Source organism: Apium graveolens, chromosome 1 (assembly GCF_009905375.1).
Source record: "Apium graveolens cultivar Ventura chromosome 1, ASM990537v1, whole genome shotgun sequence".
NCBI lineage: Eukaryota > Viridiplantae > Streptophyta > Magnoliopsida > Apiales > Apiaceae > Apium > Apium graveolens.
This window is the reverse complement of record NC_133647.1, coordinates 145,223,633-145,235,274: the sequence shown is the minus strand read 5'-3', so window position 1 is coordinate 145,235,274 and position 11,642 is coordinate 145,223,633. Positions and strand designations below refer to the sequence as shown.

The 11,642-nt window shown below is 34.3% G+C and overlaps 1 protein-coding gene across 1 annotated transcript; it reads left to right on the top strand.

Moving 5' to 3' along the window:
- Nucleotides 1-3,455: 3,455 nt before the first annotated feature.
- LOC141707911 (uncharacterized) lies at nucleotides 3,456-4,291 on the top strand. The gene is made up of 2 exons (XM_074511357.1): nucleotides 3,456-3,767; nucleotides 3,848-4,291. The coding sequence occupies exons 1-2, from the start codon at nucleotides 3,456-3,458 to the stop codon at nucleotides 4,289-4,291; spliced, it is 756 nt and encodes a 251-aa protein (XP_074367458.1).
- The last annotated feature ends 7,351 nt before the right edge of the window (nucleotides 4,292-11,642 follow it).

Below are 11,642 nucleotides of genomic sequence, written 5' to 3'. Positions count from 1 at the left end.
GTCCTTCGGCCCAGTAGCACAACCGCTTAATGGGCCTTCGTTCAATGGGCCTTATTGGGCCTATAACCAACATGCAGAATTTATAATGGTGTTAAACGTATGATTTTGCGGCTTGTACTTGTTCATATTAAATTATTTGTGACTTGATAATAACTTAACTAAGAGCACATGCAAATTACTCATCTCCGTTTGTAAATATAACTAGCTTAGCAATACACCGATTGTACATATTTTTTTTAATATTATATTAAAAAAAATTTAATTTAATTCTTAATTTTGTTCATTTAAAACTTTAAATGATATGATTTCATGATAATTATATAAGTAAACGTATATATTCATAACTTTTTAGAATATTTAAAAATATTTAAAGTGATAACAATAATAAGGGGATAAATATTATTATAATGAAATTATTATTTTATTGAGGGTAATAGCATTATTATTTTATCTTAGGTCGAGTCACATTATAATTTTAAGAAATATATTTAGTTTGTTTAAATTTAATTTAGCCCGAAGTAACAAATTAGAATGATATAGAACTCGATACGAATTAAAATTCAAATTGGTAGAAGAAGTTAAATTTAATATAAATTATAGTGATATAGAGTTCGATATATAACATAATTGAAATTGGTAAAGTAATAGAGGAAGTTGACTTCAATATCAATTAAAATTAGAATTGATCGACCCAATAATTAGAATTAAAACAATTAAGTAAGGGTAATTAAGTAATTTCAGCAAGTACCGACCGACCGACTACCAAACTTTTATTGTTTCGTCTATTATAATATACTAGCTTAAAACCCGTGCATCGACACATATTGTTTTCTAATATTATATAAATTTTTCAAAAAAATTGAATTCAATTCTTAATTTTGTTCATTTAAAAGTTTAAATGATATGATTTCATGATAATTATATTAGTAGACGTATATGTTCATAATTTTTCAGAATATTTAAACTTATTTAAAGTAGCATTGGTAAGGGGGAAAATATTATTGTAACAAAATTATTATTTTATTGAGGAGAAAAATATAAGGGTTTTTTTATACATATATATGTTATACATATATATATATATTTCACAAATAATGTAAAGATAAATTTTATTTACAAATATACCTTCTTTCTCTTTCCATTTTCAAAAATACATTATTTCTGTTTGAGCCCAATTGAAGCCCATTCCCGCTGCACTCCCACTGCACTCCCGCGCTCCGATCTCAGCGGCTGTTCTTCCTCACTCCCGCACTCCGTCATCATCAAATAACCCTCTGTCATCATCAACTAGCATCTAAACGCTTTAATAATGTATAATCTCGATTTTTAAAATTTCAATTCTAGTTGCATTTAATTAATTCGATTTTGTAGATTTGATTTGATTTGATTTGTAGATTCAAGTTATGTATTGCTTACGATTTAAGATTTCAGTATGATTTTCAGTTTTGAGATTACAATAGTTTTGTAGATGTTGTTGATTTCATAAGTTTGTGTTGCATTTATATTTATTCGAATGTTACTCTGAGTTGCAATTGAAGTTTATTCTGATTAGATTCATCATTTTTGTATTTAGTTGTTATTGAATTTTATTGTCCATTGTTGTATTTAGTTGCTAGTTGCAAATCGGTTGATTTCAGTTGCAATTGAGGTTTCTAAAGTTGATTTAGTTATTTTTGCACTCATTGAAGTTGCAATCAGGATTTATAAATATTTTTGGAGGCTTTTAGAAGGATCATTGTTAAAATTGATTAGGTTCATCAGAAGGTTGGATATTAGGATGTTAAGTTGCATATAGTGTTGCTAATGTTTAATCAACATTATAATTCTTTATGCACACACGAGACCATTACGAAATACATTGTTTGTTGTATATTGTTGAATTTGGTTGACTGCAGTTGCAATTGGCTCTTGATTTTTGGTATTATTTTCTGAAGGATAAATGAAAAATATCGCGGTCATAATACAACATGATGGCCAATGGAATGAAAATCAGAACTACATCAACTTTAAGGTCTGCGGATTGTTGATTCCAAGCAACTGTAGTTATAATAACTTGGTAGGACTTATTCTCAATGAACTGATGTTGTCTCCGGAATCATCTACAACAAAAATCGAGTATCAAGTTAGAGATAGTTATCCTCCATTTGATATTATTAATGATTGTCAACTTATGTTTTATATTTAGTTGAAGAAAAGAGAACCAGACTTTACAAGATATCCTCTGTGTTTGACAATCGGAAAAAGTAATGCCCAAGACACTATTACGTCACCCAGGAGTGGAACAACAAGTGATTATGTGTGTATTGAAGCCGTGCAACCTGAAGTTGCAACATCAAGTTCACTTACTGAAATGGATGGCGAAATGATTGCAGATTATATTGACTATGCAGAACTCATATCTGGTCAACTTGTGGATATCTCAAATGAGTTTGAAAATATTGGAGATGCAACTGACATTGAGAAGAAGTTTGTCATTAGCAACAAGCAACATGAACATATTGAATAGGATCAAATATACAAAGACAAAGAAACACTGAAGATAGTTATGAGTCATTATGCCATTCACAATAATTTTCAGTTTCATGTAAAAAGTCTTGCCTGAAGAAGTATTAGGTTGCTTGCCTCGACAAAAACTGCAGCTGGATGATGCGAGCATCACAAAATGGACAAACAAGTCAGTTTATAATACGGAAGTTGGTTGACACTCATACATGTGATCTGGAGTTGATATTTAAAGATCAAAGGCAAGCCACTGCAACCGTCATTGCAGACATCATAAAAAACAAATATATCAATATCAAAATAAAATACACAGTTGCGGATATAATAAGAGACATGAAGCATGATTATAAAGTGCAAGTGAAGTACGGAAACGCTTGGAGATCCAAGGAAAAAGCGCAAGAAATTTCTAGAGGCAACGCAATCGAATCTTATGCTCTACTGGTGTCTTATTTGTATATGTTGCATCAAACAAATCCCTGATCAAATGTTAGTTTTAAAGTGGGAGACGATGGGTGTTTCTTATACGTCTTTGTTGCATTGAATGCTTCAATGAAAGGATGGCCTCATTGCATACCGGTTGTCATAGTTGATGGTACTTTTCTAAAATCAGCTCATAGAGGTACATTATTGGTGGCAGCAACTCAGGACGCAGGGGGTAAGATCTTTCCATTGGCATTCACTGTAATCAATTCAGAAAATGATGATTCTTGGGACTGGTTTTTGACAAGTTCAGACATGCTTATGGATTGAGAGAAGACATGACTATAATATCTGATCGTCATGAGATCATAATAAAAGTTGTCAGCAAAGTGCATCTGGAGATACCACATGGATTTTGCATCTTTCATCTCCTGAGCAACATTAAAAGTAAGTTCAAGTAGAACTTAAAAAATGTTAAAGAGTCTTTCTTATCAGCGGCAAATGCATACACTATTACAAAGTTTGAGTATCACATGAGAGAACTTGATAAGGTTGACAACTGGATAAGAATATTTTTGGAAAAAGTTGGGTATGACAAATGGGCAAGAGTTCTTTCACCAAATAACAAGTACTCAAACTTAACATCCGACATTGCTGAATCTTTAAATTCTGTAATCATAGCAATTCGAGAACTCCCAATTTGTACTATGCTAGAAAGTTTGCGTGCTTTGATCCAAAAATGGAGTTGGAGAAATACAAATATAGCAAATTCAACCTTGACAAGACTGACCAATAAGTTTGAAGATATCTTGAAAGATAATTACCTATACTCCATTAATTTGACGGTAAGATTTTAAATTTTAGAGTTTTTTTTTAATATATTGAGTATTGAGAAGCAGTGACTTATCTATTCATATGTGTACAGGTGCATCCGATAAATGATGTTTTGTTTGAAGTTCGCAATGATGATAGAAAAGCTATAGTTGATATTGGTTTGAGAACCTGCACATGCAATAGATTTCAACTGGATCAACTTTCTTGTGCTCATGCAATTGTTGTTTTACAAAAGGCTAATCATGATCCATATGATTATTGTTCACCATATTTCACAAAGGAAGCAATGATTCATGCATATGAAGAGACAATGTTTCCTGTTGGTCACGAAGACACGTGGGAAGTACCCGAAAATATCAAGTCAATGGCACCATATCCTCCACAAGGACGAGTAAGAGTGGGCAGACAAAAAAAAAGATACAAAGCTTCTTGGGAGATGAATGCAAAACAGCGTGAACAAATCAAATGCGGTAGTTGCAATCAATACAGACATAATAAGAGAACTTGTCAAAATCCTTCACTCAGACTTGCTTGAATTAGTTACTTTATATGATTACATTGATTGTTTTTTCTCAAGAAAAGACATAATTGTCATTTTATAGTACACAAAATAGAACTACTAGTTTTTTATAATTGACTTTGAGGTTAAGATATCAAGTGACTTTCAGTTGCATTTGAAGTTGATTTTTGTTGCATATTAGCATTATAATGTATACTAAACATTAACAACAGTGAATGCTACACTATATGCAAATATCACCTAATTTGCAACCTTGTGATAAACTTTACTCTATTTCTAAAATTTAAAGTGTAGCTTCATTAAGAGCCTCTACGGGGCCACCTATCCAAATGAATTCAATCTTATCAATGCCAGTGCATGATAATCCTTGTAAGAAAGTATAAATCTACAATGCAACAACACATGCAACATTATATGCAACTAAATATCCACTTATAGTCGTAAATTGTTGAAGTTGCTACTATACAACTTCATAATCCAATATCCAACATCATATGCAACTTAGTAAATAAATATGTAACTTCGGCAACTTTGACAATTTATGATTTTAATATGAAACTTAGTGCCTGATATGCAACTAACAACCGATTACAAACAAAATAATTTGTAAACGAACACATACATAAGTTTTCAAACCATATCATTTACATAATTCTTAATTCGATCATATCAAATTATGTTACATCCCTAACCACCATTACACTGTTAGTGTATATTGAAAATATTTATTTGAAGTATGTACATTTATTTCTGGCTAGTTTATTTGAGAATCATTTGAATGTTTACATGTTGTCTAATATTATATATTGTGAACAATTTAGTATCAAATGGGATACAGAATATTAGATTGTTAAATACGGTTATATAATATAATAAGGTTCACAGCACAGGTGGTGTTGGACAATCCACTGGTATGGCTGTAGTATTATTTAGATTAGTTCATGTTGACTAATAAATAATACTAGTATACTTTGTGTATATTGAACATGATCAAATTTAGAATTGTTCCCTTAATACTGATTAAGAAGGAGAACTAAGATTCTATGTTATTATTAATGCTTAGGTTCTTAATCCGAAAATAGTAATTGACACGTGTATATTATTTACATGCTTTGATTTATATATGAAATAATTCTTTTGAATTATATCATTATATTTTGGGTGATGGAATTATATACATGGTGGATATTATTTATTGAAGGAATCCATGTCCTGATAATATTCGGGTTAATGATGTCCCCTTGAAAGCTCAAAAAGATTTAATTATGTGAAACCCTGCAGGTGGAATTTATTCTGGCATAATTAAATAAAGGTTGAGTGGATGATCAAGGATAAAAGATATTAATTAAATAAATTATCATTAATTTATTTAATTAATGGACATATGATATTTTAAACATGGGGAATTTAATAAGCAAATAATATTGGAACCGAATTAATTAAATTACGGTATTAGGAAAGGTAGTGCAAATATTAATTCTTCAGTGGATTGAATTAATATTTAATTACATTGGGCTAGGCTCAAGATGTAATTAGAAGGCCCAACCTAATTATCCATGGTCCCTATTGTAGCCTATATATATTCTTATTCTCTTCTTGCTTGGCAATTGTGTGAAAACATATTGTAGCCACCAAGGAGCAAGAAGAGAGGATAACTTGAGAAGACGGAGGCCACACTTCGCTCAAGGGAATTTGGGAATACAATAGAAGAGCGTGGAATCAACCATTAACAAGGTAATCCTCTTTTCGTAATCGTTATCGTAAAACGTAGTAACACCCTAAGTCCGTGGTTCCCAACAATTGGTATCAAGAGCCTGGTAATGGGTTCTACGTTTTATGATATAATGTCCATGTCGCAATTCTATATGCGTGTATATAGTGTTTTGCTTGTATTGGTTTTGATGCAGGTTGTTAATCCACTATTATGGCCATGTATATTTTAATTATGTGTTTGGATCCCACGTGGTTTAATCGTGGTTAATTTTTGTTTTGGTTTCCACGTGGTTTAATCGTGGTTGTAATTTACACGAGGGTTGATCGTGTTAGAAAAGATTTTACAAAATTAGTTTTGTATTAGATCTATTTTTTTTGTAATTGTTCCGGGTATTTTGTAATAGTTATGTGCGATCGGAAATCAATTCCGGTAGTTTTTTGTTCCGCTGTGCGATTACAAGGGGCTGCTGTGGCTGCTGGGACTGCTGGGGCTGCTGGGGCTGCTGGGGCTGCTGGGGCTGCTGGGGTGCTGGGGCTGCTGGGGCTGCTGGGGGCAGATTTTTTTTGAGAGCTGGATTTTTTTCAAGGGCCATAATAGTGGAAAATTCATTTTAATTTTTTCCATTAAATTTTAATTATTACTTTAATTTATTGATTATGTGTGTCGTTAATTATGTGTGTAATTCTTTTAAAATTGCATGTTTAACTTAATTAGGACGACATGGACATAAATTTTATTTATTGCTTTAATTAAATGTTATATGTTGCTAAAATTATGTGTGTATTTTGAATGCATGTTTAGACATAATTATAACAACATAGGGCCGCATTTAATTTTAAAATTCCTCAATTTTAATAAAAAAAATTCTAAGTGGGAGAGGGAATTAATATGAAATTAAATCCCATGGTCTCCATTATTGGTTGTAGGTAATTTAACATAAAGACGAATATAAATTATATATACGTCACCCATCGCGGCATGTAATTTATGGTGTCTAGAATGTTATAGAAATTACTAGAACAAACTTCTTAAATTAATAAATTTTGAAAGGAATAAATACAGATTTTCTTTATTTCTGATTTGGGGCGATTTTGTCAAAAACGGGTTCATCGAACTTGTAAGGCTGTGGGTTTTAAGTGAGACCGATGTGACTCATCCACTACCTGGAAATCAAACCATTGATGAATATTGAATTGAAGTATTCTATTCAAGGCAAAATTACGAATAATTGGAAGGTATACACGCCACCCATTGTGGCGTACCAAGTTCCATAGATTTCAAATAATTTAAGATTTGATGATGGTATACACTTAGCTATGAAAATAATATAGTCCACCCCAACGTGGCATATTGTTTAGTAATAGGACTAAAGTAACATTTAAATAAAATTAGGTGGTATACATGTCACACATCGTGGCGTACCAGAAGCTTATGGTGTTTATATGTTAGTGCATTAAAATTTTAATAATTGTTAGAGGAATCAATAGATCTTAATAATTAATGCACCCTAATTTATGTGATGTTTTTATGCATGATTCTCAGGATAAAATGGGTTTTAATCCACTATTCACCATACTTAAGGATAACAAACTTACCGGACCTAACTATATTGAATGGAAATGAAATTTGGACATTGTGTTGACTGCTGAGGAGTACAAGTTTTGCACTTATGAACCCAAGCCTGAACAACCTGCTGTTGATGCTCCTGAAGATGAGAAAGAATATTATAAATGGTGGATTAAGGTTGATGAAATGTCGCGATGTTACATTATGGCAGCAATGTCGTGTGTTTTGCAGCATCAGCATCAGTCTATGGCCACTACTTCAGATATGCTCTTTAATCTCAAGGAACTTTTTGGAGATCAGAATAGGGATGCTAGACAAGTAGCCATGAAGGCTTTAATGAACACTCAGATGGCTGAAGGCACACCTGTAAGGGATCATGTTCTTAAGATGATGTCTCATCTGAATGAGATAGAGATCCTTGGTGCTGAACTTGACGGGGAAACCCATATTGACATTATCCTTATGAGCTTGTCCAAGAGTTTTGAGCAGTTCCACTTGAATTACAACATGAACAAGAGGCAGTATAGTCTCGCGGAACTGCTGACAGAACTTCAGGCAGCTGAAGGATTATTTCGGCAGAGTGTTCAAGTGAATGTGGCTGAGAAAGGTTCTTCCTCTAAGCCGAAAGGTATTAAGAAGAAGAAAAAGGCTCAAACACAGAAAGCTGTGAAGGCAGTGGGAGTTCAGGGTGGTGTGAAAAAGCCTAAGGGAAAGTGCTTCAAATGCAAACAGTCAGGTCACTGGAAACAAGATTGTCCTCTTCCTAAGAAGACAAACAATACTGGTATATCTCTTTCTCTAGTTACAGAAACATTTATAGCGGCTATATCTACGAGCACTTGGTGTGTAGATACAGGAGCCACTGATCATTTTTGTAATTCTATGCAGGGGTTCCAACTATCCAGAATGCTTAGAGATGATGAGATATATGTGTTCATGGGAGATGCTACGAAAGTAGCAGTAGTTGCAGTAGGAGTTATTCATTTATCTTTTGGTTCTGATAGGATTTTGGTTTTGAACAATTGTCTTTATGTACCTTCTTTTAGAAGGAATTTAATTTCCGTTTCTAAACTTGCTTTGGATGGTTATAATGTCTGTTTGGATTGTAATGTTTCTATTATGATGAATAAACGAATTATATGTTCTGGTACATTGCAAGACAATTTGTATATAATTAATCCTAGTCAACCTGCACTGCAACTGCAATTTAGGGAATTGAACAACACATCTTCTAACTCTACTAAAAGAAAATAACCTTCTAGTTTGAACCAAACATATCTTTGGCACTTGAGATTAGGTCATATTAACTTGAGGAGGATTAAAAGACTGGTAGTAGACGAGCCTTTAAGCTCATTGGCAGTGGAGCCATTTCCAGTTTGTGAATCCTGCTTGGAAGGTAAAATGAGTAATAGGCCTTTCAAGATAAAAGGGAATAGAGCCAAACAACTGTTAGAATTGGTTCACTCTGATTTATGTGGACCTATGAATATCCAAGCAAGAGGTGGTTATGAATATTTCATCACTTTCATTGATGATTATTCTAGATATGGGTACGTTTATTTGTTGCACCGTAAGTCTGAGTGCTTTGATAAGTTCAAAGAGTACAAAGCTAAAACGGAGAAGCGACTTAATAAAAGTATCAAGTCACTACGATCAGATCGTGGTGGCGAATACTTGCTTGGAGAATTTAGGGAATATTTATCAGAAAATGGGATAGAATCCCAGTTAACTGTACCAGGCACACCCCAGCAGAACGGTGTAGCAGAGAGAAGGAACCGGACTCTTTTAGAGAGTGTTAGATCGATGATGAGTTATTCGGATTTACCCAAGTCGTTTTGGGGACATGCCTTAGAGACATCAGCTTATCTTCTGAACTTAGTACCTTCTAAGTCGGTTCCTAAAACCCCCTTAGAATTGTGGACCGCGGATAAACCGAGTCTAAGACATATTCGAATATGGGGTTGTCCAGCACATGTGCTGAACAAGAACGCGACTAAGTTAGAATCTCGTACAGAAGTAAGGTTGTTTGTAGGCTACCCCATGGGAATGAAAGGATATTTATTTTATAGTCCGAAGAATCGGGATGTCATTGTTAGCACCAATGCAAGATTCTTGGAGGAGGACTATATAATGAATCACAAACCCATGAGTAGTGTCATTTTAGAGGAACTAGTGGGAGGGACAAATAATACCCATGAAGCTGTAGTACAAGTAGAACAACCACAACATAATGTACACCTGTCACTAATACCGCACCAGTGCCTCGTCGTAGTGCGAGGGTTGTTCAACAGCCTGATAGATTCATATTTTTGGGAGAGTCTTCAGACTTGGTCCCTGATGAACATGATGATGATCCCCGTACATACGAAGAGGCAGTACAAGACAAAGATGCAGATCTTTGGCAAAAGGCGATGGAATCTGAGATAGAATCAATGTATTCTAATCAGGTCTGGGAGCTCGTGGAACCACCCAAAGGTATAAAACCTATTGGATGTAAGTGGATCTACAAGAAAAAGAGGGGATTAGATAAAAAGGTGAAAGCCTGGAAAGCAAGACTTGTTGCGAAAGGGTATACTCAGAAAGAAGGTATCGATTATGAGGAAACCTTTTCACCAGTAGTCATGCTTAAGTCAATCCGTATTCTTTTATCTATAGCAGCTCATCTCGATTATGAGATTTGGCAAATGGATGTCAAGACAGCTTTTCTTAATGGAAGTCTTGAAGAAACCATATATATGCAGCAACCAAAAGGATTCATTAAGGAAGGCCAAGAGCATCTGGTATGTAAGCTTAAGAGGTCTATTTATGGACTTAAACAAGCTTCTAGAGACTGGAATATTCGTTTTGATCAGGCAGTCCAGTCATATGGATTTGATCAAAGTCCAAGCGAATCGTGCGTGTATAAGAGAAGTGAAGGTAATGCAGTGGTTTTTCTAGTACTATATGTAGATGATATTTTACTCATTGGAAACAATGTTGAGATGTTGTCATCAGTAAAGGCATGGTTGTTCAAACAATTTGACATGAAGGACTTAGGTGAAGCGGCATACATCCTTGGGATCAAAGTTATAAGGGATCGCAAGAAAAGGATGTTGGATTTATCTCAAGAGCCCTACATTGATGAAATATTAGCTCGTTTTAACATGCAAAACTCCAAGAAAGGTTTTTTACCTTTTAAGCATGGAGTTGCTCTATCTAAGAAGCAGTGTCCTTCGACACCTAAGGATATAGAGAGCATGAAAGCAGTTCCTTATGCTTCAGCATGTGGAAGCTTAATGTATGCTATGTTATGTATGAGGCCTGACATCTGCTTTGCTGTAGGCATGGTTAGTAGATATCAGTCAAACCCAGGTCAGGAACATTGGAGTGCAGTAAAAACTATACTCAAGTACCTGAGAAGGACTAAGGAGTATATGTTAATTTACAAGGCCTCAGATCTATTTCCTTTGGGATATACTGATTCAGATTTCCAATCAGATAGGGATAAGAGGAAATCAACCTCGGGATATGTTTTTACTTTGGGAGGTGGAGCCGTTATATGGAGGAGTGTAAAGCAGAAATGCATTGCAGACTCCATCATGGAGGCCGAGTACGTGGCGGCCTCTGAGGCTGCCAAGGAGGCTGTATGGTTCAGGAACTTCCTTTTGGACTTAGATGTGGTACCTAATTTGCCTAGGAGCTTGACGGTGTATTGTGATAACACTGGTGTTGTGGCAAATTCAAAGGAACCGCGAGACCACAAAGCAGCTAAACATATTGAACGTAAGTATCATCTCATACGAGGAATCGTAAAGCGAGGGGATATAGTTGTGGCTCACATATCATCAGAAGACAACCGAGCAGATCATTTCACAAAGAGCTTGCCAACCAAGGTTTTTGACAAGCATGTGGAAGCGATAGGAGTCAGATGGATGGACACATAGATTTTTATGTAATAGTGGATTAAATAAACACTGATGTACACATAGAATATTTTGAGTATAAGTGGGAGATTGTTAGTGTATACTGAAAATATTTATTTGAAGTATGTACATTTATTTCTGGCCAGTTTATTTGAGAATCATTTGAATGTTTACATGTTGTCTA

Bases quoted from the DNA above. Each gene is read 5' to 3' on its own strand.
- LOC141707911 (XM_074511357.1), top strand. From the start codon at position 3,456: ATGAGAGAACTTGATAAGGTTGACAACTGGATAAGAATATTTTTGGAA. The intron at 3,768-3,847 runs GTAAGATTTTAA...ATATGTGTACAG, and splicing joins TATACTCCATTAATTTGACG to GTGCATCCGATAAATGATGT.